The sequence below is a fragment of the Periophthalmus magnuspinnatus genome, chromosome 23, assembly GCF_009829125.3.
Source record: "Periophthalmus magnuspinnatus isolate fPerMag1 chromosome 23, fPerMag1.2.pri, whole genome shotgun sequence".
In the NCBI taxonomy this organism is placed as follows: Eukaryota; Metazoa; Chordata; class Actinopteri; order Gobiiformes; family Gobiidae; genus Periophthalmus; species Periophthalmus magnuspinnatus.
This window is the reverse complement of record NC_047148.1, coordinates 16,313,555-16,340,410: the sequence shown is the minus strand read 5'-3', so window position 1 is coordinate 16,340,410 and position 26,856 is coordinate 16,313,555. Positions and strand designations below refer to the sequence as shown.

General features: G+C 39.4%; 5 protein-coding genes across 6 annotated transcripts; 1 reads left to right on the top strand and 4 right to left on the bottom strand.

The window, feature by feature from the left end:
- Positions 1 to 18: 18 nt before the first annotated feature.
- On the top strand, positions 19 to 9,359 carry pkn3 (protein kinase N3). Its single transcript, XM_033989137.2, has 22 exons — positions 19 to 311; positions 911 to 1,187; positions 1,272 to 1,441; positions 1,580 to 1,703; positions 2,155 to 2,306; positions 2,389 to 2,596; positions 2,673 to 2,855; positions 4,924 to 5,033; positions 5,546 to 5,689; positions 5,780 to 5,855; positions 6,001 to 6,160; positions 6,414 to 6,489; positions 6,580 to 6,635; positions 6,707 to 6,776; positions 6,847 to 6,938; positions 7,033 to 7,209; positions 7,288 to 7,350; positions 7,426 to 7,502; positions 8,008 to 8,150; positions 8,219 to 8,326; positions 8,434 to 8,514; positions 8,628 to 9,359. Exons 1-22 carry the CDS (start codon positions 291 to 293, stop codon positions 8,826 to 8,828), a joined length of 2,769 nt encoding a protein of 922 aa, XP_033845028.1. The 5' UTR covers positions 19 to 290; the 3' UTR covers positions 8,829 to 9,359.
- On the bottom strand, positions 9,336 to 12,378 carry zdhhc12b (zinc finger DHHC-type palmitoyltransferase 12b). 2 transcript variants are annotated; one of them, XM_033989136.2, is made up of 5 exons: positions 11,846 to 12,378; positions 11,468 to 11,607; positions 11,293 to 11,385; positions 10,646 to 10,812; positions 9,336 to 10,577 (listed from the first exon to the last, which is right to left on the bottom strand). In XM_033989136.2, exons 1-5 carry the CDS (start codon positions 11,940 to 11,942, stop codon positions 10,262 to 10,264), a joined length of 813 nt encoding a protein of 270 aa, XP_033845027.1. In that variant the 5' UTR covers positions 11,943 to 12,378; the 3' UTR covers positions 9,336 to 10,261. The 2 variants fall into 2 exon arrangements, with proteins under 2 accessions (XP_033845027.1, XP_033845026.1); XM_033989135.2 differs by having other exon boundaries at positions 9,851 to 10,577; positions 10,646 to 10,815; positions 11,846 to 12,328.
- A 1,417-nt stretch (positions 12,379 to 13,795) lies between these two features.
- Positions 13,796 to 16,109, bottom strand: cfap73 (cilia and flagella associated protein 73). Its single transcript, XM_033990010.2, has 7 exons — positions 16,067 to 16,109; positions 15,842 to 15,974; positions 15,539 to 15,631; positions 15,275 to 15,466; positions 14,386 to 14,607; positions 14,144 to 14,305; positions 13,796 to 14,072 (listed from the first exon to the last, which is right to left on the bottom strand). Exons 1-7 carry the CDS (start codon positions 16,105 to 16,107, stop codon positions 13,866 to 13,868), a joined length of 1,050 nt encoding a protein of 349 aa, XP_033845901.1. The 5' UTR covers positions 16,108 to 16,109; the 3' UTR covers positions 13,796 to 13,865.
- Positions 16,110 to 16,435: 326 nt separating this feature from the next.
- uap1l1 (UDP-N-acetylglucosamine pyrophosphorylase 1, like 1) lies at positions 16,436 to 19,073 on the bottom strand. The gene is made up of 9 exons (XM_033989134.2): positions 18,669 to 19,073; positions 18,344 to 18,548; positions 18,059 to 18,234; positions 17,794 to 17,966; positions 17,531 to 17,724; positions 17,236 to 17,376; positions 16,973 to 17,158; positions 16,800 to 16,866; positions 16,436 to 16,705 (listed from the first exon to the last, which is right to left on the bottom strand). The coding sequence occupies exons 1-9, from the start codon at positions 18,946 to 18,948 to the stop codon at positions 16,643 to 16,645; spliced, it is 1,485 nt and encodes a 494-aa protein (XP_033845025.1). The 5' UTR covers positions 18,949 to 19,073; the 3' UTR covers positions 16,436 to 16,642.
- Positions 19,074 to 20,570: 1,497 nt separating this feature from the next.
- On the bottom strand, positions 20,571 to 26,617 carry slc25a25b (solute carrier family 25 member 25b). The gene is made up of 10 exons (XM_033989465.2): positions 25,807 to 26,617; positions 23,689 to 23,815; positions 23,530 to 23,617; positions 22,842 to 22,953; positions 22,613 to 22,771; positions 22,265 to 22,417; positions 22,088 to 22,195; positions 21,477 to 21,644; positions 21,257 to 21,407; positions 20,571 to 21,178 (listed from the first exon to the last, which is right to left on the bottom strand). Exons 1-10 carry the CDS (start codon positions 26,155 to 26,157, stop codon positions 20,997 to 20,999), a joined length of 1,599 nt encoding a protein of 532 aa, XP_033845356.1. The 5' UTR covers positions 26,158 to 26,617; the 3' UTR covers positions 20,571 to 20,996.
- Positions 26,618 to 26,856: the final 239 nt, after the last annotated feature.

The following is a 26,856-nucleotide window of genomic DNA, read 5'->3' as shown; positions in this document are numbered from 1 at the left end:
GTGAACAGGATTGGTCCTGAATGACCAATCACCTTCAGCGCAGCAGGTTGACGCAGGACGAGCGTCGGTTCGTAGTTTAACCGAATTCAAACTTTCTCCTATTTGTTTCCACGATGATCGGGAGCTGAACTTTCTGGGGATTATCTGTGATTTACATTGGAAGGCGCTAAAATAACGCATCAAAAGTACTTTGGTTGCGTTTTGTAAACTTTGTGTCAGACAAAGATAACTTTCTTTGACACGGGGCGGACTTTGACAGAGTGAATGACCAGCACAGCCTGACAGCCATTATGTCCGGAGCGATGCTACAGGTAAAGAAAATGTGTTTGTGGAGTAAGAGTGTTAGCAGTATTGTAAGTTCGATATTGTTTAAGATACACCGTGAAATTGTGGCGATACTGTGACGTTTTCTGAGTTAAATACCAATGTTTAGCTAAGCCACTTTGCCAGACAGGCTCACTGGATTTTCCAGTTTGTCTGGTTCCTCTGTTCTGTGGACCAAATCAGATGTACTTCTCATGTATTTATTATTGATATTGGTGAATTATTTTTGCCGGACTTTGTTCCGAAAATAGTATTGTTTTGATGAATCCAGTTCTACAATAATTTGTAATAACCCAGCGCTATGGGTCGTGTTACATCCGAGCATTTTACTATGAGCACCTTGTGGACGCATCACAGACTGAAAATCTGAATAGCACAGCTCACTTTTTCTTGTTCCTAGAGAAGGGTCAGGGTGTTATAGGTTCTGATGGGCAGAAGGCGTGGTTATTTAGCAATTAACAATAGATTATTGCAAATCAAACCATAATCAAACCTTTATGTACAGTTGCATCTTGCTCAAGTCAACTGTGATGTTGCAAAACAACATTATTTAATGGCATTGACCTCAAACGTGTGTATTTTTCAGAATGGCTCTCTCCCGGGTTTTGAGGAAGGTGACATTCTTGATCCTGAGTTCCAGCAGCGTCTGGAAGATGCTCGCACTGTCCTGAGGCAGGAAATCCAAAGAGAGCTGAAGATCAAAGAGGCAGCAGAACGACTGCGGAGAGCTGTGACCAACCGCAGAAATGCTGCTGATGTGGAGGGACAACTCAAGGCCTCCAGCCGCAAACTGGAGAAGCTACATTGGGAGCTTCAGGAGCTCAATGCTAGGTCGATGGCCACAGAGAAGAAGAACATTACCAGTAATAGTACTATTAAATCTTATTATGTCAATATTAAGTTCGATAATTGTTAACAGTAGAAAAATCTTGATTGGTTCAATGCAGATGCGTCAGATGAGGTTGACAGACAATCATCAGAAGCACGTCAGTGGGAGGATACAACTTCTCCTCTGGCTTGCCGTGTCAGGACTCTGAAGAAACAGTTAACAATGGAGACAAAGGTTAAACAGGGTGCAGAAAACATCATCCACACGTACCACTACAGTGCAGTAAAGGTATACCAGTTGATCTTTCAAACACTGTTGCTTTTAAGAGAATAATTTACATTCACTTTTAAGTTTTGGAATAATTAATGACAGATGATCAGATACAACAAATTGGCTAAAATACTTTTATTTATGTTGATTTTTCAGGACAGAAAGATGTTGTCAACTGCTCAGCAAATGCTGCAAGATAGTCGGACTAAAATTGAGTTGCTTCGTATGCAGATAATCAAAGTCACGCAAGCCAAAGATGATGGACGTGATGGCTCAGTTGGTAATGCTTGCCATTTCTTTTACTATGGTAGGAAGTTTTTGGCTTCGTTTAAACAAGCAGGTTTGGGGAAAACTCTGAGTTTCTTTACCCAGAAACAATAAGACTCAATTTGGAGAACCCTTTAACCTTGAGTTCTCCTCCAGAAGAACTGATTTGAGAGGACTTTCTCTTTCCCACACATACTGTGATTTTAAACTAGGATTATGTATGAGGTGTACTTAATATTTATCATGTAAATTGATTTTCTACTTTCATTGAATGTGTTTCCATTTATGATTTCATAAAAGGAAAAAAAAAGTCTTTTTTGTTTCACAACTATCAGGTCAAAAATAGTAAGGCTTATGTAATGTTGTTTTTGCAATTATTAATTTACCATATACATTGCAGCTAGTAATGCATAGGGTTAAGACAAAAAGACTTTTGACATAAATCTGTATAAAACTCATCACAGGTCATCCAGTTGATATGATCAGTCCTCTGGAGCTGAGAATGGCAGAGCTCATGCACCACATGAAGATAGAATTGGCTGTGGCAGAAGGTGCCAAAAACGTGGTAAAGCAACTGAGCGGACGCAAGATCCAGGACCGACGCATTCTAGCAGAGGTGAAAGCTTGATATACTTGCTTACATACTTTTACTCTATTTTGTTAAGTCTGTTCTGTTTCTTTGTTATTTTTTCCACCAGGCTCAGGCTCGATTGCATGAGTCATCTCAAAAGGTGGATTTACTGCGCCTGTCCTTGGAGAGGCGCTTAAGTGAGCTCCCGCAAGACCATCCTAAATATGCTGTGATCAATCAGGAGTTAGCTTCAGTATTATCTTCATCCTTAAGTAGCCCAAAAAAGCAACCTCACACCCTATCATCCACATTTTTTAAGCCAGCCAGTCTAACAGGTCTTTGTCCATCTTTTCTTAGTTTGCATCAAGTATGTCTGTCTTTATTCACTCATATGTTCAAATATGTTTTCAGGCCGATTAGAGGTGTGTTTGATGGGCTGCCAGGACCTGCTGGAGAGCGTACCAGGCCGTAGTCATGTCACCAGCCTCTCTGCTGCTGCTGGCAATGTGGCAGATGGAAAGTCTCTAAAGATGAGAGCTGGTCTGTCGGGCCGCAGCACCAACGGCAAGACCAGCAAGGCTGATGAGTTGTCATGTAAGTTGCATTTAGAAATTTACAGATTTTATGGGGGATTTTTTTTGCTCTATACCAAGGGTGGACGCATTAACATTGCACTTGATGTTCCCTAAAATGTCACCCAAAATCCACCTCAAATTAAAACTGAGATTCTTTTTGAAAACTCTGGAGAATAAAAAATGGCTGGGTTCCCTTTTTTTCCTTTGCTTTCTCGGTAATTTCTATCTTGATGAGTAAAGCTGCTCTTGGGTTTGGGTTTTAAGTATGGACAGAAAGGCCGTATACTGAGCATTTGTCGACTCTTGACTATTCCCATTTCAAAGTTAAAAGCAGATATCACAAACATTTCATAGACCTGTTATTAAGTAAAAAAGTCCAGGTGGAATGTATATAAAAATTCATGTATAGTTTGATACACACTTGATACCAGGGGCAGAGTAGGGCTCTGAAATCTTTTTGCTAATAACCACTCACCCTTCTCGCATCTCTCCAGTCTGGCATTAAACAAGCCCGGCACTGGCCCATATAGGTTGCTGGCTGACCAGGAAATATCCGGGGTCTCCTTACTGCCACTCCACTACAGCTTTTATCAGATCGTTGACATGACTAAAGATGTAAACATAATGTTGGACTTTTAAGAGGTTAAATGACTGTTTTAGTTAAACAGTAACAGTCAAAACTTTGGACACACTCTCATTAAGTGTATTTGGGGTTTCACAACAATGAGGGTGTGGACGAACTTGTCAACTGTATTGACTGTCTCTTAGTTATGTCAACTATCTGTCCTCTTTGTCGCCCCCAGCATTAAAAGCAGTATCCAAGTATAACTGCTATGGTGAACGCCGAGAGCATCAGCATCATTCACAAATTTTGTGGCTTTGTGACAAACAATATGTTCATCATGTGACAACAACCAAAAATATTATGATTGCCACGCCCCCTAATCTGAACTTGAAAATTTCAAAATGCATTTTGCAAAATCGCATTTTTGAGGGAGTCTCACCAATGGGACATCAAAACTGATCTAATTTTGATAACTATCACAGTTTACATGTGGCGGAGCCACAAATTTCCATCAGAATTTTTTAAATTTTCTAATTTCAAATTTTGCTCCCGTTCACACAAAGTTTGACTGGGCTCAAATTTAAATTCTTGCTTAAACTTACTCTTTGTGAAAGAAACTAAATTGTCAGAATACCATCCCCTATAGAATAACAAATACATTTATAAGGTAGGCCGAAGGTTTTGTTTTCTGAAATGTTATGACATTTTATACAAAATTCCATTTGGTCATCCCCATCAAGAAAGTCAATGGAATATAGTACTTTTTTATTGGGTTGCCATGGCGATGCGCGAAAGTGCCCATGTTATCCTAATAGCAAAATTTCCAAATTTTCTTAAATTTCAAAGTAATAAAACAACTTAGTTTAATTGGAGGATGTGAAATTTCACACAGTGAGTCACCTCGATCAAAAAGTCGTATTTTGCATGTTGTTGGCATGACGATGAAGCGCGTCTGCGCTTCCAATATGTGTTGATTTTGTCTGTTTAGTGGCAAGAACACCGTGAAGCCACAATAACAGAGACAAGTGGTGCGTCAGGGCCATCCTTGAGGAGTGATGGGCTGGCCAAGTGCGAAGCACGGCCCACAAGGGCCGTTTGATACCACTTGCAGGTTTAATTTTTTTCTTTATGTTTACTGCTTTCTACATTTTATATACAGGAAAACATCAAATATATGAAGATGGAATATTATGTAGTAAAGAAAAAAGTTAAATAACTGTTTTAAAAATGTTTTTTTCATATTTTATATTCAAATCCCTTGTCAGGGTCAAGAAATGCCAAACATGCAAACTTGGGTTCAAAGCAAAGTGTGGCTTTTTTCATTTAAAACCAGTTTTGAGTTGTTTTTATCTTATTTTTTGTTTGCTAGATTACATGGGTGTCCAATGATGCCTTCAGTGAGAATCTACAATGCAAATACTCATGGAAATAAAGGGGGAAAAATGCAATAAATACATTTTTGACAGGTAGTGTATGAAGATCAAGTAATGGGTTGTCAACTGAATCTTTTTCTGTGTTGCAGCTGAGATAAGTGCAGTGCTTAAGGTGGACAACAGGATTGTAGGGCGCACGCATTGGAGACAGCTGGGCAAAGAAGCCTGGGGCCAGAGCTTCAGCACTGAGCTGGAACGGGTCAGTGACTCACATTTCATTAAGAGATGAATGCAGTTTTCAAGTAGTCATTTCTGTCTTGCATATACAATTCAACCTCTTTCTAGGACTTATGAAGGCTTAAGATAGGAAAACATACAAGAACATCTATATATCATGATTTAATGCCAGGTCTGTCCATAATTCCAGTTTCAAGTCAGATTATGTGTTCTTTCTGTTGCCCTTAATGGTGAACATCTGTTACTGTGCTAAACAGAGGCTGACTTTTTGTCCCTGATGGAGTGAGAAGGCCAAGTGTTCCTCTGATACCATGTCTGCCTCCTATTCCATTCGTGTAATCTGATAATCCCTTTGACATCAACTCTAATCTGACTTGACTCATACAAATCTAGCAGCACCGCCTGAGTTGCATTTGAGTCATTACTAGTTTGTGTTAATTTGTTTGTATAATTGTATTAATAATTAAAATAAATTTGAACCATATCTTATTGTATTTTTTTATATTTGTGTTTGTGTCTTTTATGTTGCCCCAGTCCAGGGAGTTGGAGATTGCAGTGTACTGGAGAGACTGGAGGGCGTTAAGTGGGGTCAAGTTTCTGCGTCTTGAGGACTTTCTTGACAATCAAAGACACGGCCTGTGTTTGGAGCTGGAGCCGCAGGGCATCCTCTTTATTGAGGTTTCAGCCCCTTACACTATATTAGAACAAATATAACCATGAAAGGTTGAGGTCTGTTTTATTTTAATTTATTTTTTAATGATTTAAAAGGTTACATTTATCAATCCTGTCATTGAGAGGCCTTCCAAACTTCAAAGGCAGCGAAGAATATTTCCCAAAGAAAAAGGTACAAATTATAAGATATTTTGTATATAAACCATTGTTAACACCACAAATACCTCCATATAGTTAATCAAATATTTTTAAAAGCTATTACTCTATATTTTTATTTGGTTTTAGAGAACATTTTCAATTTCTATCTGTTCTCATAGGAAAGAATTTCCTGCGTGCCGCTCAAATGAACATGAACTTTGCGACTTGGGGCCGTTTGATGATGAGCGTCCTTCCTCCTTGCAGCTCTCTGGAGCCTATGAGTCCCCCGTTAGCAGGTCCCAACACTGCCCTCCCCTCCTCAGCCACATCCCCTCCTCGGTAATGCTTATGTTTTGTGAGACACTGACCCAGAAATGCTGCATCTATGAAAGGAGTTCGACACAATAGATGCACTTTAACAGTACCCAGCCTTCTCATTTTGCTCAAAGATATTTACAGTCATATGAAACACAAATGACTTATATGGAAGGCAGTTTTACAAGTCAGCATTGTTTTAGACACTATTGAAATTTTAATTGCAGGATTTGCCTCTAAATAAGTTCATGGTAATATGTGTTGATTTTTATTTCAGACAATCTGTAGCAAATGTTAATATTAATGAAGAACAATCCCCAGTTTGCTCAAGAAAAATCACCAAAGACTCCCTGGTAAGTGGCTTGTGTCTAAGAGATGCAAAAAGAATGCAGTTTAGAGTTATCCAACTGGATTGGTCATAAATATAAAATATTGCTTTGCAGCTAATTGATGGCAACATAAGTCCAATGCCTAAAAGACAGCCTTCTATTCAGCCAAAGTAAGTGGTAGAAGGTGCACGAGGGTAGGATACTTATTCAAGACCTACATGTATATTTTCCTTATGTGCAGGCTCAATAAAGGACTACACATTGAGGATTTCAACTGTGTTTCGGTGCTGGGAAGAGGGCATTTTGGAAAAGTAAACATTTGATTTTTAGAGTCTTCTAGAAGTAAGGGAAGTACCCTAACTTTTGTTTCCTATATTAAAGGTTCTGTTAGCAGAGTATAAGAAGACTGGGTTATTGTATGCCATCAAAGCTCTAAAGAAAGGTGATATTGTCACACGGGATGAAGTTGACAGGTAAGCAGTAGACAACATAATTGTAAAGTATTACCCTCTAGCTTCATGTAAAATTGGTATTGTTTTTTTTTGTTTTTTTGTTTTTTTTTTATAGCCTTGTATGTGAAAAAAGGATCTTTGAGGTGATAAACACATCACAGCATCCTTTCCTGGTTAACCTTCATGGCTGCTTCCAGACATCTGACCATGTGTGCTTTGTGATGGCGTATTCACCTGGTGGAGACCTCATGACACACATCCACACCAGTATCTTCACTGAGAAACAGACTAGGTAAACTGGGCTCAAACAATCCTCAAACAGAAGGTTTACGTTTATATGAACCCTAATTCATGTTGTTGTGTGTTCAAGGTTTTACTCGTCATGTGTGCTGCTTGGATTGGAATTTCTTCACCAAAACAAAATAGTTTACAGGTAACCATCTTAATGCTGATATAAAATGAAATGCATTGAAGAATTGCGTTTAATTGTTTTATGCCTGTGTTGCAGAGATCTTAAATTGGATAATCTGCTTATGGATGCTGATGGTTATGTCAGGATAGCAGACTTTGGCTTGTGCAAAGAAGGTACACTTGACACCATAACATCAATCATCATCATCATCATAGGGAAATCCTTATGCACAACCCTGTACTTCTACTGTAAATTTTGCACAAACGTGTTCAAATGAAGCTTCATGTATTTCATCTTTTAAAAATTGCCTTATGCAGGAGACTGGCCGATATGCAAACAATTATAATATTCCTTTACCATTTTACACTACATTTCAGTGCAGATATGTACTTTCTACTCACAACAACTGGGAACATTTATTTTGCCTTGAGTAATTATTTTGTTCTTGTACTTACAGTAGTGGAAGAATTTCACTACTTTAAGTACACTTGACTTTATTCATGGATTTCAGGCAAATAATTCCTTCCTGATTTGAAAGGGTGTTGTGAGGGCTGATGCCATGCCAATTCATTCAAATCAGCAAGAAATTCTTCTTTTGCTTGAAATGCATGAATAGGGGCACAATATGTCTATAACTTGTATATTTAGTATGAGGTGAAAAGAAACTGTTGTGTCTAGGCATGGGCTATGGAGATCGGACCTCAACATTTTGTGGGACACCAGAATTTTTAGCTCCTGAAGTACTGACTGACAACAATTACACCCGCAGCGTGGACTGGTGGGGGCTTGGAGTCCTCATTTATGAGATGCTTGTCGGAGAGGTTAGTAGGAATGGTTCATGTGTAAACAATGTCTTGGATTTGCTAATGACAATTGTGCAATCTTATAGTCGCCATTCCCAGGTGACGATGAGGAGGAAGTCTTTGACAGCATTGTGAATGATGATGTGCGCTACCCTCGCTTCCTTTCCCCTGATTCTGTTTCTCTCATTCAAAAGGTTAGATTCTTGTATTTTTGGGAAACTGATCACTCATTTTACATCTTCATTATGCAACATTGTTAACTTTTCCGTACTTAATAATTATTGTTTGGATAATATTCAAGCTGCTGCAGAAAAATCCTGAGATGAGACTGGGAGCTGGAGAGGAAGATGCTGCCGAGATCAAAAGACATAAATTCTTTCAGGTAATTTTAGAGTCTGGACATTGTATTTTATAAAATGCATTGAGAAATTATAATCTTATGTTGACATACAAAATAAGTAAAAACATTTTTTAAGTTTTCATGTTGTGTTACAGGGTATAGACTGGGAAGCTCTATTAGCCAAAAGGGTGAAACCTCCATTCCTTCCTGTTATCAAAGCAGCTCAGGACGTCAGTAACTTTGACAAGGAGTTTACTTCCCTCAAACCTGTTCTCACTCTCCCACGAACACCCTGTGTCCTCTCAGCTGAACAACAAGAGATATTTGCAGACTTTGACTTCTCCTTTATGAGATGAACAACAACTAACCAACATAACTCCCCACATTCAGATACAAATCATGGTCCTGATTTTCGTGTCCTGACCACTTCCGTCTGTTGCTCCCAAATGTTCTGGTTATACATATATCTTTCAACATTCTTCACAACAGACATTTAATTGTGGCTTAAGGTGTCACAAGTGCAATGATTTTAAATGGGTTGATGTCCTGAATATGATATGCGCTTCTATTTGACTTGTTCCTGTGTAAATATTGTCTGGGGTGGGGGAAGTCTGGGAGTCCCGACTTAAGACTGTTGCCCCCGTGACCTGGCCCCGGATAGGCAGAAGAAAATGGATAGATGGATGGACAGTGTAAATATTTGTGGACATGTAAATGAAGGTTATATCAATATTGCATCAAGTTTACATTGTGTGTATATATAAACAGGATATGAATGTCTTCTGAAAGTTTTTGTACTAATTTTCATCAAATCTACATTTGTGTTTTCTACTTGAAGGAAATGTAATAAATTTATAGTTGTTAAAACACAACTTACTGAAAACATGAATTTATTGTGTAGTCTGTTGAACGTAATACAGACAGGATTGCATACATCGTATACATAAGTACTGCAGCTGTAAAATGTCACATGACACATTTATTGCTCTATTATAAAGTCTATTGCACAACTGTTGAGAAGCAGAACCTATTGCATTTGAAAAAAAAAAAGCTTTCACAATACAGATCAAAGATACAAACAGCAAAAAATACAAAAGATTTCAAAACTGGTGTATATATAAATGGTTTACTATCAAAAGTTTAGGTCATAGATCAATGTTGAGAGTAAACATTAAACTATTATAAAATTATAGCTTCATTTTATAGTAAATACTGTTAACTAAACTGCATAACTTGACATTACCTCACAATATTTATTTTGACAAATTATTTCTTTATGTATCAAAGCAGTTAAACAAATGTATTTGAATAAGAATCAGATTGTCTACACTAGCACACAAAGATGTAATATTATAATGTATGTAAACTTCCAAAAAGGTTAACAGTCACTTGATCGGTTATAAGAAGGATAAACTACTTTACCGAGTAATAGGGCCATGTGATAACAGTTACTGTCAAGTTTACTTATAAACCCTTTCCTTATTTTTAGGCATGAGTCTCAAAGCTGAGTTTACACTTAGTACAGTTAAATATTTTTTGACCTGTCATAGTGCCTGTAAACAAAGGTGTAATACCGAAGGACCACTAGGAGAGTGGAGAGGCCAAACTCCTGCTGGCAACAAAAACAAGCATACAATTATAGAACTTCACACTGAAGGTAGATAAATCAGATTTACATTATGGCACATTAGCACCGATGCAGAGGAAACCTCTGGCGAGTCAAGTGCCTAAATCCTATTTAACATACTGGGCAAAAACCTTGTAATTCAGTCTTTGGATGATGTTACCATTAAACGTGGTCAGTCCCCTCCCTGAAATACACCTGTTCCCACACCACTGTGCCCCAGACACAGAAAAAAACCCACAGGTTGTGAAAAGGTCCTCGGTCAAACGGGTTTTCATCAGCTCCACAGTGTTTGAGGTATGAGATCCGGTGTCGAGACATAAACTCCCAGGTGGTGGTATTGAGAGAAACCAGGTAGAGATGTGAGCCAACCAACAGCAGAACAATAAGGGACAGGACAGCCATCAGCACAGCCACAGCTAGCAGCATGCCATTGGAGCGCAGCCACAACTCCCAGGTGGGTCTGTAACTGAACCCCGTCCTAAAACAAAAGAATGATCAGCAACCTGCTTCTGAAGGGGTTTTGTAAGCTTTGTGCACTCAACTCACAAAGCAATGTGCAGCCCCCACAGCAGCACGATCAGTTGAATGACCAGGTAGAGCACAAACCAGCGATGGTTTCGCTCGCCAACACAGTTCTCAATCCAGGGACAGTGATGGTCATAGCGCCGCACACAATGCTGACACGTCTGGCAGTGCTTGGATCTCATTGGCTGCTGCTTAACAAATATTATCACAATTATAGCTGCATTATTAGAACAGTAATAGCTGGATAACCAAAAACTAGTTGAAGTTTTTTTGATGGTGTCAGCAAGGCTGTAAGATTTATGCATACATACATCATCTACAGTTTTTGTAATCTTAAACAGCTTCTTTGCCATGTATCCATCTGTGCAATAAAATATATTAAAGGAGTCGTTTTCTAACAAACCTTGTTTATATTGTTACTATTAATGACAATAAAACAATGTGTTTACAACAGACAGGGAGTTCTGTAACATACAACTATACTCTTAAGCTTAGCAGCTGTCATTCTATACCTCTTTGGAATCCTAAGCGTTCTATAGGGCAGGAGTTAAATTTCATTGATATAGGTTAACAACTATGTTAGACATGTAAGAGGGGGAATAAGCTTGGTATACATACAAAATGTTTTGACAACAATTAACATGTGCTTAATCTATAAGAAACCATACCTGAAGCAGACAGTGGCCACAGCGGCGCTGACGCAAGGATTTTGTGGTCTGTGGGATCATGTCCTGCTGCTCCTCAGTCACTCCCAGTGTAAACTGCCACGAGAAACAAATTAATCTAGTACAACAAGTTTACACCATATCAAAGGTGGTTTGGTATGGTGTCAGCTCATCTCACCTGCATGTCACTGTCATCAGAGAGGATGAAGCCTGGATCCATCAGAGACACTGCAAAATACAGCAGAACTGACACCAGCACCAGTAAAACGAAGAGCACTGGCTGGACCAGCTGACCAGTCTCCTCCTGCTTCCTTAATTCTGATGACAAAAAACAACATATTAGGGTTCGCTAACTATGTGCACTCCTTGTCAAAATGTATTATGAAAGTGATTGTATCACATATCAATCAAATAAACAGGTGAGTTATTACATCCCCATAGATTTTCCCATAGCCAAAATCATATTTAATCATTATTTAATCATCATTATTAATAACTAAACATCAGTCACTAATACACATTGGTTAGAAGGGCTACAATACAGTCTAAAGCTTACCTGTATCATGTAGAAAGAGTATGAGGGTAATGACCCATGTCAGAATAACATGGGCTGTTCTTACCAAAAATCCCGAACCAAAAACATTTTTGAACATGGTCCTAGCATATTACAGTGTCCATCGCAATCCCTACGTGAAAGTACAGACCGACAGGACAGGGACACGCCGCGGCCAGAGTGGAGTTGACCGCGGGCCCATGCACACGGGGCTTCTGCCTTAATAATAATGTACAAAATCCAAAACACAGTATAATTAATAATACAGCAGAAATACCAATGAAGCTGGTGTCGGTTGTATATAACGGCGCGGTTTGCACTAGCCTTCGCCACAAAAATTTGCACGCCAGTAAACCAATAACTTTAAAGTATTTGCAGATAAATATCCATTAAATATTTAGAAACGCAATTCACACTTCGGCTGATGGAAAAGCGACGATTTCGGCTGGGTAAACCGTCCTCTTTCTTTCATTGAGCGTAATGTATTTGATGCATTGGTGTTGTGTTGTCGTTCCTTCACAGACTCGACTGTGATTGGCTGAGCAGCTCACGTGACTCTGGAGATACTGTCGCCTAGAGAGACGCCGGGGGTTCTCCATGAAGCGAGCTAAAGCCAAAGTCTGGATTATTTGGGCGATCCAAGCTTGTCAAATCCTCAATCCATCAAAGTGACTAACCAAAGTTGGCGCTGAGTTGCCGTAGTAACAAGCACCCGGGCACAAACCTAGTCGGGACCAGGCTAAGGACTATTTTATCTTTTTGTCTCCAAGAACGTCTAAAGAAAGTTTTAAAATTTCAGCACGTGCACTTCCCCATCTGTGTTTAATCCATTCGTTTTTGTCTGATACTGCTTAAAAATGACCAATGACTTTTAATGACACCGAGCCACGTGCTCCTACGCACTGGGCACACGTGTGGACGCTGCACTCATTAAAATGTACTAATAATATGAAAGCCTATGGTCATTATGTCATTAAAATTAGCTTACACGTGTACACTTTTGCGCACAGACACAGATGGTGGTTTGGACACTAAGGATGAGCTGGTTTTCAGTGGGATCTCGCTATGCGCTTCTTCATTACGTCTGTCTGTCTCCTCTTTACTCCGTCTCTCACTCCCTGAACCAAACTCTGACCACACACACCCACACACACGTACGCGCGGATGTGAGCGGTTAATTTATCATCACATGCGAATAGGTCCGTTACAGCTTTACTTTTACGCACAGCGGAACAAGCGCCACGCGTACTGGGAACGGGATCAGACAACTTCGTTCTCCGCATTACCTGGACTACACACTACGCAGCCAGCCTCCTCTGAGCCCGCGGAGCAGCCTAGAGAGGAGGGGTGAGCGCACAGGGGAGGAAGGGGGAGTCGCCTCTCTCGCTCCTCCGAACAGATGAACAGAAAAGTAAAAAATATTGTCCGCGCGCGCTGTGGCTCCACACTCCATTAGTCAGATCATAAAAAAGCAGCACTTTGGCACGTTAAACAAATTTTCAGTGATGTTGCTCCATTAAGTCAGACTCACCGGGAGCGCGCACAAAGTGCAGCTGAAACTTTTGGCCTTTGGTCAGACCCAGGCCTACTGCTTTCATGGAACGATTTGAGGCTTTAGCCTGGGCTTGTTAAGCGAATTTGATGGAATACCCCCATAAAAGGGTACAAAAATTATTATTATTTTTTTTAAATAAATAGCCTACAATATATTTGTTTCCATTTTGTGGTGGTTGGGGAGAGTGACTAGTCGTATAAAGAACCCAAAACAATAACATTTATTGAGAAAACACTGAAAAACAAAACATTTTTAAAAGGTCTACTAGCCTATTTCTAAGTACAAAGGCATTTAAGTTCAGTTCAGATCACTGTCAAAGAATTATTAATTGAACAGTAAGCAATCCTAAAAGGGGCTGTTAGAAGCAAAAAGCGACTCTTGCATTGTCAAAAATTGAGCTTGATAAATGCCCTGAAAAAAAGGACTGCATTAAAATTCTGAGGGAAAGCAATGCAGATGCAATCTGACCTATGAGTGGATCTTTAAGCATGAAGTACCCTGGAACTGTTTGGCTTGACCTTTGAGGGCAAGATGCTTATGTTTTTGTATTGAATATTTGCCAAGTTGCTGAAGGCTGCTCTGATCTGTCTTGTTTGAGTTGTCAGGCATGTCTTGTTCTTTTGTAGATAAGTTTTGATCCACAATGTCATTATGGTCCAGAATAAATTCCTGGATCTGAAATGACAAATGTAAAATGGCTGTTGATTTCAGTTTTGTTAGGAGACATAATTTTTGTTTGAACATACCTTCTCTAGTTGTGTATTGGTGTCATTCTCATCTACACCATTTCCTCCATTGTCCAAAGGGCTGCCAGTCATTTCATACAGGTTGAGAATAGCCATTTTTATTTTACCCAAAAGGAGTGTTTTCTTTGCAGCCGTTTCTTCAATGTGGTTCCATTTCTGTTCCTTAGTAAAAACAGTGAGAACTTTATTGTCAAAATTTTATTCTACCACAGTTATATCTGCATGGACATTTTGCAGATTACCCATTTGAAAGCTTCTGAGCGTGTTTTCTCTAACTCAGTCTGCAAATGGGACAGTTGGTTCCTCCTGTGCACCATCATGAGGTGACTTTGGTCCTGTAGTGTCACAAGTTCTGACCTCAGTTTGTTGATCCGGTCCTGATCATTATTGTCTCTTTGGGAGAGCTGGTCTCTGCAGTGGAGAAGACTCTCGAAATGATCCACCTGCTCCCACACTTCCTTAAACTGCAATACACAAACATCATTTAGGCCTACACTGCACTATGCAAAGTAAATAAGGCTGGAATACAGAATCACCAACTCAGATAAGCATGAAGGTTCACATAGACCAAGGTCCTATACTTAAAGTGCATATGACAAGTTAATATTTATTATGTGGTTGGATAGTAGAACCTGTGGTAAATATTTATCATATTTTACATCAGTTAAGTGCCAGTTTGAGGGGGAAAATGTTGGAAAAAAAAGTTTAAAAAATACAGGACGTACCATATGAGTTATAAAATGGAATACCTATTATCTAGGCCTATGTCATTGATACAGAAAATTCCATCCAAAATGAAGGAAGAATTCACACAAAAGGAAGTAATTTTTCTAGGAATGTAAATATTAATTTTACAAAATGGATTAGAATAATAAAAATAAATAAAGGGTAAAACTCAAAATTACACAATAGTTATCTATTGTGTAATTTTGAGTTTTACCCTTTGTTAACATTATGGTTGATATATATGTAACAGATGATCTTTTTCCATAAAATCTTAAATATATAATTACCCTAACTAACTTTGTGAAATGTGGAGTCTAGCCTGTTGCACTTTAAATCTTGATTATTGGTTTGCATTTGAACCATGTTAGAAAAATACAGATTTTAACAATATGTGTTGAACATTACCTTGGATAGTTTGACCACTTGCTCCAGAAAGTCATGAAACACAGAGTGGCTCTGCACCTGCAGCTCCAGCTCAGATTTCTTCTGCTGCAGTTGCACTAACTCCTGAGCCAGCGTCTGTCTCACTGTCTCCATCAGCTGAACTTCTTTCATTTTACACTCTGCTTTCTTTAACATTTGCTCTGTATCTTTGGACTACAAACAGAATAGTATTGGATGATATGTTCAGTTAGGCTATGTTAATGAAACAAAAAACACTCATTATACCTTCAGAAATACATTATGGCTCAGGTGTTGTTTCTTAAGATGAGCCATCTCTCTGTGAATCACTTCTTTGCGTGACTTTATACTTTCCAGGGTCTTCAACAACAATCAAAAGCATTCATGTTGGCGCACAAAAGTAATCTTGCGTTTCAAGATGGATTCTCGCGATATTTGTGAGATCACAAACTCACGAGAATGAAAACGTGTACAACTCAATTGAGAGTGTTACACACATCAGTCTGGTGTGAGCAAAGATGTTTAGGAAACAAAACCACAAACTATCATAAAACATCTAAAATTACTGACCTTTTTGCGCTCGTCACATTTTGAGGTTAGCTTTTCTTCATCTTGACACATGTTCTTCATTTCAAAGAAACTATTGCTCCAGTCAAAGATCCCATTTTCAAAGATTGCAACGCTGCCCCCTGTAGACCATCCACTGAAAAACAAGTCCCAAACCGGTTAGGAAATAATGAGCTGTGATTGAAACAATGCTCCCTATCGGTAATTATCTTTATAGACAGAAAATACCTTGCTGACTTCGGCCATAGATGGTTGTCATTGTTGCACATATCTTGTCTCTTGGAGTTTTCAAATCTTTACTTTTGAGTCTTGGATGAGCTGCTGGAGTGAACTTAACGAGGCTCCTCCCACCGTCACCATGGTGACGCCACATCAAAAGAGAAGGTCAGTCCCTAAAGTTAATCTAAAACAAACCTGAAACACTTCTGTGGTCATTGGGTCAGTCTTCCTTCTATGATAAAATCTACAGAAGTGTAGTGCTCAAATAACTCCACTTCTCTTAAATCAGCCTCATAGCAGTGTATATGAAACTGGTGTAAGAATTGCATACACCAGCTACAGTTGTTTCATAAACATAACCTTGACATACCACCTGTTACTATATGAATATAGATTTATTTTTTTTACAGCTATAGTATGTCCAATTTACATAAAAAAAAAAACAAAAAAAAAACAACAAGAATATGAAAATGTCTCTTTTGTCATTTGCATCAACAAAGTATTAGGACAAACACAGTATTTTATCCGGTGACACAAATGGAATTTGAGGCCCAAGGCACAAAGGAATGTAATATAATGAAGTTTTTATACATCTTTGTCCAGATAAAAAGGAGTTTGATAAATCTTTCCTTTGAGCTTCTCTAGACCCTAAAAAACAAATGAAAGTATTTTATGTTAAAAAAAAATAAATACATAAATCTTAATCTTCAGCTCATGTGTGTAGGGACAGGACTAATCTCACCTCTCCAAAGTAGGACACCAATGGAGAAATCTCAAATTTAGTTGGAGCATTGATCATTGTTGACTCACTACAAATAAATAAATAATACAACCTTGCTTACTGACCTGTAATTATGTGTAATCTAGACATTTAAATACATCAATTAACATGAATAGATTTATTATTGCACAAACCTGGCAGTGAGGACAACAGTATTTCCATGTTTGTCCAGTAGGGTGGCCCCAGCAGCAATGACCCAGCGACAGTGCAGCTGCATCAGGGCATTGCGGGCCGTAGAGGGACTGTCTGCAGACACTCCCTCAGCGTTTTTTAGAGGCGAGAACTCATCCTCCCTCACAACCTCAAACACCACAAAGCTCCTAAACATGGTACAGTAAATGAGTAGGTTTCAAACTGAGATTAGAAAATAAAAGTAGGTCTATCATGGGCCACATACCTGGAAAATGGAAAGACATCAAAAACAAATTTTTCCATTTTTATGCCATTGGGTTTGGTCGGTTTAACTTCATTTCCACATTGGTCAACAAAAGGCACCTTCTTAATTGCAACATGTTGCTTTAGGTGCATTTTATAATTACTGCAATAAAAAATATCGTCCACCATTAAGATGCAATCACTGTATCACTCACTGTTCTATAAGTGCATATGCAGAACAGTGAGTGTTCAGATTGTAGTCAACAGAATAACCTGGAGGAGTAGCATGCAGAGAATTGCACATTTGAATATCTTACGTTGCTACATTCTCCAGGAATTGTCGAGTAAAGAAGTGATTGCAGATATTGCCTGCACTGTATACCAACTCCCCAGAGGGTCCTCTGAGCTCAGCTGTGGTCTGTAGGATTTCACTGTACTCTACCACTTGAGCCACCCCCTGCACTCTGCACACAACACCCACGGGCTCTGTGGGGTATGCCTTCTCCACCACCTGATCAGAGAGGATGTATAAAGACTGTTCCTATAACATTATTCATTCATATCATTATATATGTCATACCTTGGCTCCACAGTCAGCCCCTTTACTGGTACAGAATCCAATGAACACCGGGTCAGCCATCTTGACCAGGATGTTGTCTACACAGTAGACATGTAAATACTCCACTCCTCTTTTCTTCATGTCCTCCAACACATTGTGGTCTACCAGAGCCTGGTACAGACCACCATTTCCATCTTTTTAAAAAGATCAGACTGTTATTTGTTGTGATTTTCGTTATCCACTCCCAAGACTAATACAAAAACATTATAGGTGATAATGAAAGTACCTGGAGCCATGGCGATTTTCCCTTTTCCCTGGAGAATGACTTTTCCATCAAATGTCACTGCAGGGATCATTCTCTGTTCAAACATGTTGATGTTCAAAGGGTCAAGGCCAAAGTAGTTGTTTTCTTTGAAGAACTTCTCAGTGGGAGTAAGTGTAAACTCACTTGTCATTATGTACCTAAAGTTTACCAACAGTCAGGGCAAAAAAGTAAAGTTACTTTTATAGCTCCAGAATATCCTGTTCTGAGAATGAGAGATAAGAGAATTCAAATGTTCACCTGTCTTACCATGGTATAATACACTTCATTCCATGCTTTGCTTCTGCCAGTTCTTGAATTTTGTGAAGGCGTTCAGCCTGTATTTGGTATAAGGTTTTACCACTGGGCAGCCCCACGTTGTACATCCCTTTGGGGTACTGAACCCCTAGGCGGGTCCCCTGCCCACCAGCCAAAAGGAGGACCCCAACTCGATTCTTGGATATATGCAAAAGTCCTGCAATTGACAGTAAAAGGTAACAAGCACAAATACATTGATAACGGATGTATTTCAGACTATGTAAACTTGTCAGACAAACAAGTTTCAGTAACGCCCCTTAACTTCCCTAATGCCTACCTTCATGTTCCCACTGTGCCAGGGAGCTCCTGTCGCTGTTCCTCGCGCTGCCTATAAACTCAGCAGGCACGGGCTCCATGAGCTCATCCAGACTGTCCGGAGTAGAGGCTGCAGCCCTGGCGGCCCCCTCACAGTGCTCCCTCAGTCCCGACAGATCCAACAGAGAAAGCTCCTGAAGAAAACCCTCTCGCTCGGCTTCATTTAACTCCGACCAAAACTGAAGGACGTGCGCCTGGTCAGCCTCCTCTAAACGTTGCTTTACCTCCTCCAGAGACGGCATTATACTTAAGTCGGTGCTACAGTTACAGAAAACTACAGAAATGTGAGACTGAAGAATGCAGACTAGAGCTGGAGACGCTCTGCTGTATGGACCAGTGTAAAGGAAATGACTGTCAAACTCGTGACTGTGGCTCTAAACACACAGATGTGCTGAGCCAATCTCAGTGCAGACGCACCGGGTCTGCAAAAAAAAAAAAAACTATTACTCAGCCATTCTCACCATTAAAGGTGCCACATCCCATGCTCAGCTTTTATTCTTGCTTCAAAGCAAAACGCGAACAAATTAATCTTCTTATGTGCTGTAAAAATTAGCAAGAGGCGGCTACACCAGGGGTAGAGTCCCAACCTGGGGGCGGGACCTCATATTAAAAACCAAAAATAGAAAAACAAACAGCAGACCGATTTAGTTTTCTGGAATGCTACTAAAAATGTTCATCATATGCATTTGTTTAATGTGCAGTATTGGACTGGGGGGCCCTGGCCAGTGTGCAGTACAAACAGCTTATTTAAGGTAAAAATAAATAAATAAAAACAACAACTTTTTAAAATTATCTTTATCTTCAGCAATACATGATAACAGTCATTTGTGTCCACCTTTCATACATAATCATTTATGTATTACTTCTATGTACACAGCTAAATAAAATAAATACAAATATATAAATATCTGCATTTTTAAACAACATCCTTTTTTAGGAATACTCCTGTATCCAGCAAGTACCTCCATCCAGACTGATTTGTAGGATATCAAGAATATGTCACGATATACAAAATGTGGAGTCAAGGGCTCTGCCAGAGATACAGACAACACTGGATCTCACTCCTGAACCTCTAAGCAAAACTAAATGGTATTTTGCCCAATAACTGAAGTCACACTTGTGGAAGAGCAGAGGGGGGATTCAGCTAAGGCAAATGTACAGGCTGACATTATACAGTATTACTACTGATGAGCCATAGTCACCTGAAATCAGCACTATCAACCAACTGATTTAGTCTTCAACCTTTTTAAATAAATAACAATAAATATTAAATATATATAAAAGATAATAAAGACAAAGCAGATATCTTAAAGTGCATTCAATGTCCCAGACTTTGCCCTTCTGTGTTAACACAAGGCACTGGTAGAAATCTGTGACCATAAGACATATTTGGAGTGCTTCCTCTGCTCCTGGACGTTGTTTCAGAAAACCATGAAAAAATTAGTTTAAAAGAAGAACAGGATCTGAACACTCACTGCAGTACCTGCCCATCTTAAATGAAAACATTCTGTTATTAATGAGCCCTTCAAGACATTTTTTCCCCCCAAGTTGATGTTATGAAGATCAAATGTCCACATTATGATTTCCTTGCCAAACATACAAATTCAAGAATGTACATAAGCTTAAATCATGATAAAATACCAATTATAATAATATTACTAAATACTACTATTTCATTCAGATGTAATTTAAACATGCTTTGCTAGAAGATTATACATCTACTTTGGCCCTTTGCAAATAATATAAAAAATAATAAAATAAACAATTTAATCTTTCATATTAGTTACTTTTTTAATATGAATGCACTTTTTTAATATGAATGCACTGTTTTTTTTCTTTTTTGTTTGTTTGTTATTGTGTTTTTGTACTTGAAATATTTTGGATGCCTCTTAAGGAGAGATGGAAGGTATGAATAAGCGTGTCTTATAACTTTCAAAAGTAATGTACAGACCACCATGTGTGATTGCTGGCAACTGTCTGCAGCCCTTGACAACTCTTCCTAGTACACATCAGCATTATCAGTGTCAAAACCCAGCAAGTGCATATTACTGTTTAAACAGAAAGCTTCTATTTTGTTTAAATGTAAACATTGACTTTTCACAACTATGAGCTGCCAAGTGTTGCATGAATCTTCTTTTCTTTCCAACTTTCCAAGGGTAGAACTTATTTTCTTCTCTGTTTTTATCATTTTAAGAATCAGGATTCCAGACATAACAGACCATAATGATTTAAACAAATGTAAGCATTAGCAAACAAAATCCATATTCCAACCTTTTTTTTTTTTTTTTTCTCATTTAGACTGGACCCCTAATGTTTTCTTGAGATACTCGTAGACGACGTAGCTGATGCTGACCGAGGGAATGACCTTCATAAAGTTGGGGGCCAAGCCTCGGTAGAGCCCCAGAGCACCCTCTGTCTTTACGATATGTTTAAACAAGGTTGTCATGGTCATTTGTGGGCCTCCATCAGTAGCTAAGAAAAAGAAGAACACATGTTAAATTTGAAAACAAAAAGTATATTTAAAATGCTTATAAGTTATCATACACCAACCTTGTCCTTGCATTCGTGTTCGTACTAAAGCTAAAGGGTAGCTTGCAAGCTGGCCACATGTACTAGACATAGTGCCACACGCCAAAAGCACAAACACGCCTGGATCAGCACTGTCTGTAGCAAATCGTTGCAGCCAAGAATTCTTTAAGGTCTATGACAAGAGTAGAACTTGAAGTTATATCACATGTACATATGGTAAGATCTTCATTTTAAAACTCACCTCATACACAGCCAAGTCGATTCCGGCATAGGGGATGATGCCCAACATGTTCGGGACATAACCTTTATAAAAAGCTGCTACTCCTTCTTTTTTTAAGATACGTTTCGCACAATCTAAGATGCCTGTATACTGTCCTGTTTTCCCAAGAGCTAAACGTGTCTTCAAAACCTAAAAGACACAAGAATTATATTAATTGAGGCTCAGGACAATAAAATGCACTTTGTCACCTTTAGTGTCGTAAAAGCGATTGAAAAAAGTTGAATCATGAAAGACTAAATGTTTATTGAATATCAATATTATCCTTCACAGACTAGGCATGTTCACTGTTTCAGTAAAACTGAGTACTTGGCCTGGTTTAGTCTCCAGGTCTAATTCAGGTTTAGCTGTAGGTATAGTCCCGATTTAGTTGCAAATTTAATGTGGGTTTGTACATGCTGTCTTTCTCACACTTGTGCACAACTGAAGGTCTTAGATGATCTGTTTTACTATAGAAAAGAGGTCACAGTACTATAGTTCAGTACAAAGATTCAGTCACAAAATAATGCACCAATTAATGGTGAAATATAAGGATCTCTGGAAGTAGGTCTATCTGGGTCAAATATGTGCTTTACCTCCATGGGGTAGATGCTGCTTTGAGCGATTGCCCCGGCTAAAGAGCCAGCCACAAACCTCTCTGGGATACCGAGAGTCTCCTGTTTACTTCCAATCAGTCGTTTAATCTGAAAATAAAATGCAGTCAGTGTTCATAAGGCATCTAGTGAAGATGGGTCAGCTTGTATGATACTAACCTGCTCATAGGCCATAAACTTGATTGCCGATTCAGGGGCAATTTTTATTACATTCATGCCATTGCCTCTCCACAGCGACCTTACACCTCCTTCTCGAATCATGTGTAAAAAACCACTGGCAATGTGCATGCTATTTCTCTTGGAGGCATGAACCTGAAGAAGACAGATGGTATATATTTAGTATAGTATTTCTATAGATGTTTGTGTAATTCCTCGGTCATTCTGGTATGCTCTATAGTAAAAGAAAACAAATCTAATCTGTCAGCAATTTTTTTGTCCAGTTGACAAGTATGAAATGGTAAAAGAAAAATTCATATCTAACATTCTGGCCAGAACTGTGCATGTTACCTGCATGAGTACTTTGAGCCTGTCCAGAGGAGCAGTACATGTCCGAGACACTGCCCCAGCTCCTCCTCCTGCCACAAGGAGGCGCCACAGCATGCCTGTTTTCTTCTCCTCAACTGTGAACTCATCTGGAACTATCAAACTCTCCCCAACATCAAAAATCTTCAAAGAAAGGCACATTTGTAATGTCCACCAATATGCAGTCTAATATTGAGCAGTAATATGTGATTACTGTAGAGTGTTTCCAGTACAGAATGATCTCAGGGATATTGTCTGCTGGATGCAAAAGGTGGTAATCTCGCCACTCGTTCCAGTCAATTGTCATCGTGCCATTTTTATCCATGCTGGGAAACAAAGCATACATGTACTGTCACAACTATGCATACTTCTGTTTGATGTTAAAAGTATTTTACTGTGCTTCTTTAGACCACATTACAGTAGGGCTGCATAATATTCAGTGAAACAACTCACATTGCAAATTGAACACAATATCTATATCACAAGATATACTTTTCATTCTGACAAAATCTGACATTTTTATAAAGGTCATGATTGTCTTAATTTAAACCTCATTGCCTTGATTTGGTGAAAACATTTTTTGAGCTTCAATAGTAAATGAAACCATTTTTGCAATATTTGTATTGCATATGTGGGCCCTAATAGACACACACACACCGATTTCGTAAAGGTTATTCGCCATTACCTTGAAAAGAGCAACTTTAAAAACTACTACTTACTACAAAACAGGGGCCCAGATATGGCCCCTCCTTATTCTGAGACCAGACAGTGGAAAGGCAGACACACAGACAGAGAATTAGAAAACCAGACAATGAGTTGGACACACAGGCAATCTTTGTTACATGTGAGAAACAACTAAAGGAGAACAAATGGGGCTATAAGACATGGTGAAGCTCCTTTACCTTTTGAGAATCTGATCAGCCTGTTCCTCGGAGATGTGCACACCAAGATCACACAGAGACTGCATAATTTCCTGAGAATCAATCCGTCCTGGGAAGTCAAAAAATGTATGTTAGAATGACAATGATGGCACTGAATTACAACACAGAAATATGATATACCGTCATTTTTCTTGTCCAAACTTTTGAAGACAAGTCTGAGTTTTTTTTCATGATCTTTGAGGTAATGCACAAACTCGTAAAAGTCCAACTGCCCATCCAGATCTTTGTCTCCAGCTTTTACAATTTTCTGGAAAAAAAATGTCACACTCAGTTTCATTTTTAACAGTTGTGGATGTTTGGCTTTGGATAAAATGTGAAATCACAGCTTTAACACTCTGCTCTGACCCTGTTACATAGGCAGCATCACTATATGCCCTATAAAATATATTATTGTATAGGGCACATATTACTCAAATCATGGCACATTCACACTGAATTATACTGTAAAACAAAACGAGTTAAGTAACAGACTTAAAGTTACTTATAGTGTTTTCTAATTTCACAAAAAAACAAATATTCAGACCCTACGCATTAACTCAATTAAGCCAATACCCTTGGCTGGCTCATGGCTGTGATGGTTGTCTTCCTTAATTTTCCAGCTGTGGAAATTTTCCATAATTCGTATTGCCACACTATACCGGACAAAACCCAGAGCTTGTTTTCCAGTCAGAGTGATCCTAGAGGATGACCTTAGTGAGAGAGTTGAATCGGAGTCCAACAGAGAGACAGAGAGCCTCACAGCCCATGGCCCTCAATTACAAAAGTCTGAATACTTGTGCTTTTGAAATATGTGGGAACTAAAGAAACCCAGTTTTCATGGTATTAATACATTTAGAGAATACTCCCACTGATTCCTGGATTAAGCAACATTACATACCCAGATTTGAACATATCTGCATTCAATTGATCAACAGAAAAAGCTTCACAAACCCCGACATCTAAATACAAATATTGGTCAAACAAAGGCACTCCCAGTTTCTGTCACCATTGCTATGTCTGGGTTGTGTCTTACCTGTTGAAGATCTCCATCTTGAGCCATCATTATTACTAAAGTGGACTTCTTTGAGGTGGCATTACTTTCCTCTTTTTCCTTACTGTCAGCAGGCAGCTCTTCACTGTCCCCAGTCAAACCTTTATCAGTGCCTTCTGGTCTACAGTCGGCTCTCTTAAAAAGTCTTTGGTAAAATAAATTCAGCATTCCTTTAACGGTGTACTGCCAAATATCTGACAAACAGCACAGTTCCTACTGTGTGCTCCAGAAATAAGGTAAACTCAAACTAGTGTTAAAAGGTTGATCAGGGACACCCCTGCTCCCCTGTAGTTTCCAATACAACAGATTTTTCCTTTTTTTAAATGCATTTAAAATACAATCAAAAACATACTGACTTAAAACTCACAACATATTAAAGCCGTAGAATAAACATTCCTCCAACAGACTGACAAGGTGTACTATTGCATGGGTCAAATGGCGGCAGAGGAGATTATGAGTTCAGTTCTGTACCAGGTTTTGTAGCAAAGAGAGCTCTAGAAACCTGCATCCTCACTGCAGCCTAGTCGGACCAATCCCAGGCTCTGATGCTCACAGGTCCTGCTAGAGAGCAGTGGCACCAGTGCCTTGGCCAATAGCAGGAGACGCTCGAGAGACATTACTTTAGGCTCATAAAAGAGTATCAGAGAGGGCGGGGGTGTGATGCAGAGGGTTTCCCTCATGAATCTGCTTAGTGATGCTGATTAGAGCACGAGTCATCCTCAACACTACGTCAGCAGCCAGACTAAACCCCTCCACTGGACACAGCACTCTGGGACATTGATCATGGTTAAGTGAAGAGTAGTGACAAAGAAAACAATCTTTCTCTAAGGGGAATCCAAGATAAAAGAGTGCAAAAAGATTGTAAGTACAACCGGCATTTTTGTTAACCTTTCTTCTATTAGAAAGGTTTTCATTGAGCACTTTGTAAAACTATTATGCAGAACCATAATTGTACTCCTTCCTTATTATGTGGCTCCTACAAATACATGTAGCAGCATCCAAGAGAAGTATGTAGTGGACCCTTCTCAGATTTCAACCTAGTCTTAAGAGAGCTAGTCAAGTGGTATATCTGTATGTAAATTGGGATCTGGGGTCTTTACGTGAGAGTATCATAAAATGCACTAGAGGTAAGAGGTCTCACTAGCTCTTCAAATCCCATCTCATGTTCTGGTGTGACCCCAGTGTGAGGACATGCAGTGTCCACTTACCATCAGTTCATGTTCGGTGCGGTGCACACCCAGTTTTTTTAGCCCAATGGTCAAGTCATTTATACAAATCCCCCCATCTCCGTTTACATCCAAAACTTGAAACAGCACTTTGAATCGATGCTCTTGCTCAGGTCCTCCACAAATATCACAGCAGTAGTTTGATGCATGTCTTAGATCCATGTAGTCACCGGTGCGTTGTCCAGTGAAAGGGGCAGATGGCCGCACGTTTGCGGGGTCGTGCCCACCTCCTCCTCCTGCTGCTGCTCGGGGGTCGGCCGGATCACCGGGTCGACACTGGCAGAAAACATCACCAAGTATAGGGGGCATCAATGACCCCTGCTGGTGCATCATAGGAGTTAGCCGCCAGCGCCTGGTCACCAAACGCCAAGTCAGGTCATCCGCCCTGAGTCCACCACGTCACATGCCCTGGGAATTAGACACGGCTTAAAAGTCCAAACCTACAACATTTATGAGCTCAATTATCGTAAAGAAACCCAGTGACGTCGAGGGTTTATGATAAAACAAAAAACAAAAAACTGTGCAGCCAGAGCTCCCCGGTCCACGGAGGTATTTGTGCCGGTAAAGCAGATGCCGGGTGTTTGAATAGCGATGGGCCGAGAGACAAAGGTCCTGGCAGAAAAGCTTCACAGAAGAGGAGCTTTTTGTAACTTACAGCTTCGCAGGACAAATGAATATTGTAGTTCCTTTGAAAAGTCAATATTAGTGTGTAAAATTCATGTAAGTATTCGTCGAGGAGAAGGCGCCGTTAACATCTCTGATCCATTAGTGAGCGGCAACTCCGAGATCTCGCAGTGTCACGCGAGACTGAGCCACTGAACCCAGCAACCGACTCACGCGACCCATACGACTCACGCGACCCATACGACTCACGCGACCCATACGACTCACGCGACCCATACGACTCACGCGACCCATACATACCACTATGATGCCAGCAAAACACAGGGATAAACATGGATAAACTACAGAGCCATCATAAATAAACGCTTAAAATCAGACATGTAAAAAGTTTGTGAACAAATACATCTA

What these genes read in the sequence shown, in the direction of transcription:
- uap1l1 (XM_033989134.2), bottom strand. Translation starts at nt 18,948, where the DNA reads ATGCCGTCTCTGGAGGAGGTAAAGCAACGTTTAGAGGAGGCTGACCAG. An exon ending in GGCACAGTGGGAACATGAAG is followed by an intron (nt 18,549 to 18,668) that starts GTAGGCATTAGG and finishes TGTCAATTGCAG; the next exon opens with GACTTTTGCATATATCCAAG. An exon ending in TGGTGTCCTACTTTGGAGAG is followed by an intron (nt 16,706 to 16,799) that starts GTGAGATTAGTC and finishes TTTGTTTTTTAG; the next exon opens with GGTCTAGAGAAGCTCAAAGG.
- slc25a25b (XM_033989465.2), bottom strand. Translation starts at nt 26,157, where the DNA reads ATGATGCACCAGCAGGGGTCATTGATGCCCCCTATACTTGGTGATGTT. An exon ending in TTTGGACAAGAAAAATGACG is followed by an intron (nt 23,618 to 23,688) that starts GTATATCATATT and finishes TTGACTTCCCAG; the next exon opens with GACGGATTGATTCTCAGGAA. An exon ending in GCTGATCAGATTCTCAAAAG is followed by an intron (nt 22,954 to 23,529) that starts GTAAAGGAGCTT and finishes TTTGTTTCCCAG; the next exon opens with CATGGATAAAAATGGCACGA.
- zdhhc12b (XM_033989135.2), bottom strand. Translation starts at nt 11,942, where the DNA reads ATGTTCAAAAATGTTTTTGGTTCGGGATTTTTGGTAAGAACAGCCCAT. An exon ending in CTGATGACAGTGACATGCAG is followed by an intron (nt 11,386 to 11,467) that starts GTGAGATGAGCT and finishes TTCTCGTGGCAG; the next exon opens with TTTACACTGGGAGTGACTGA. An exon ending in GTGGCCACTGTCTGCTTCAG is followed by an intron (nt 10,816 to 11,292) that starts GTATGGTTTCTT and finishes ATATTTGTTAAG; the next exon opens with CAGCAGCCAATGAGATCCAA.
- pkn3 (XM_033989137.2), top strand. Translation starts at nt 291, where the DNA reads ATGTCCGGAGCGATGCTACAG. An exon ending in TCAGCCACATCCCCTCCTCG is followed by an intron (nt 6,161 to 6,413) that starts GTAATGCTTATG and finishes TTTTTATTTCAG; the next exon opens with ACAATCTGTAGCAAATGTTA. An exon ending in CTTTGGCTTGTGCAAAGAAG is followed by an intron (nt 7,503 to 8,007) that starts GTACACTTGACA and finishes TGTTGTGTCTAG; the next exon opens with GCATGGGCTATGGAGATCGG.
- cfap73 (XM_033990010.2), bottom strand. Translation starts at nt 16,107, where the DNA reads ATGTGCAACAATGACAACCATCTATGGCCGAAGTCAGCAAG. An exon ending in GCCATAATGTATTTCTGAAG is followed by an intron (nt 15,467 to 15,538) that starts GTATAATGAGTG and finishes TTCTGTTTGTAG; the next exon opens with TCCAAAGATACAGAGCAAAT. An exon ending in CCAATACACAACTAGAGAAG is followed by an intron (nt 14,073 to 14,143) that starts GTATGTTCAAAC and finishes TTGTCATTTCAG; the next exon opens with ATCCAGGAATTTATTCTGGA.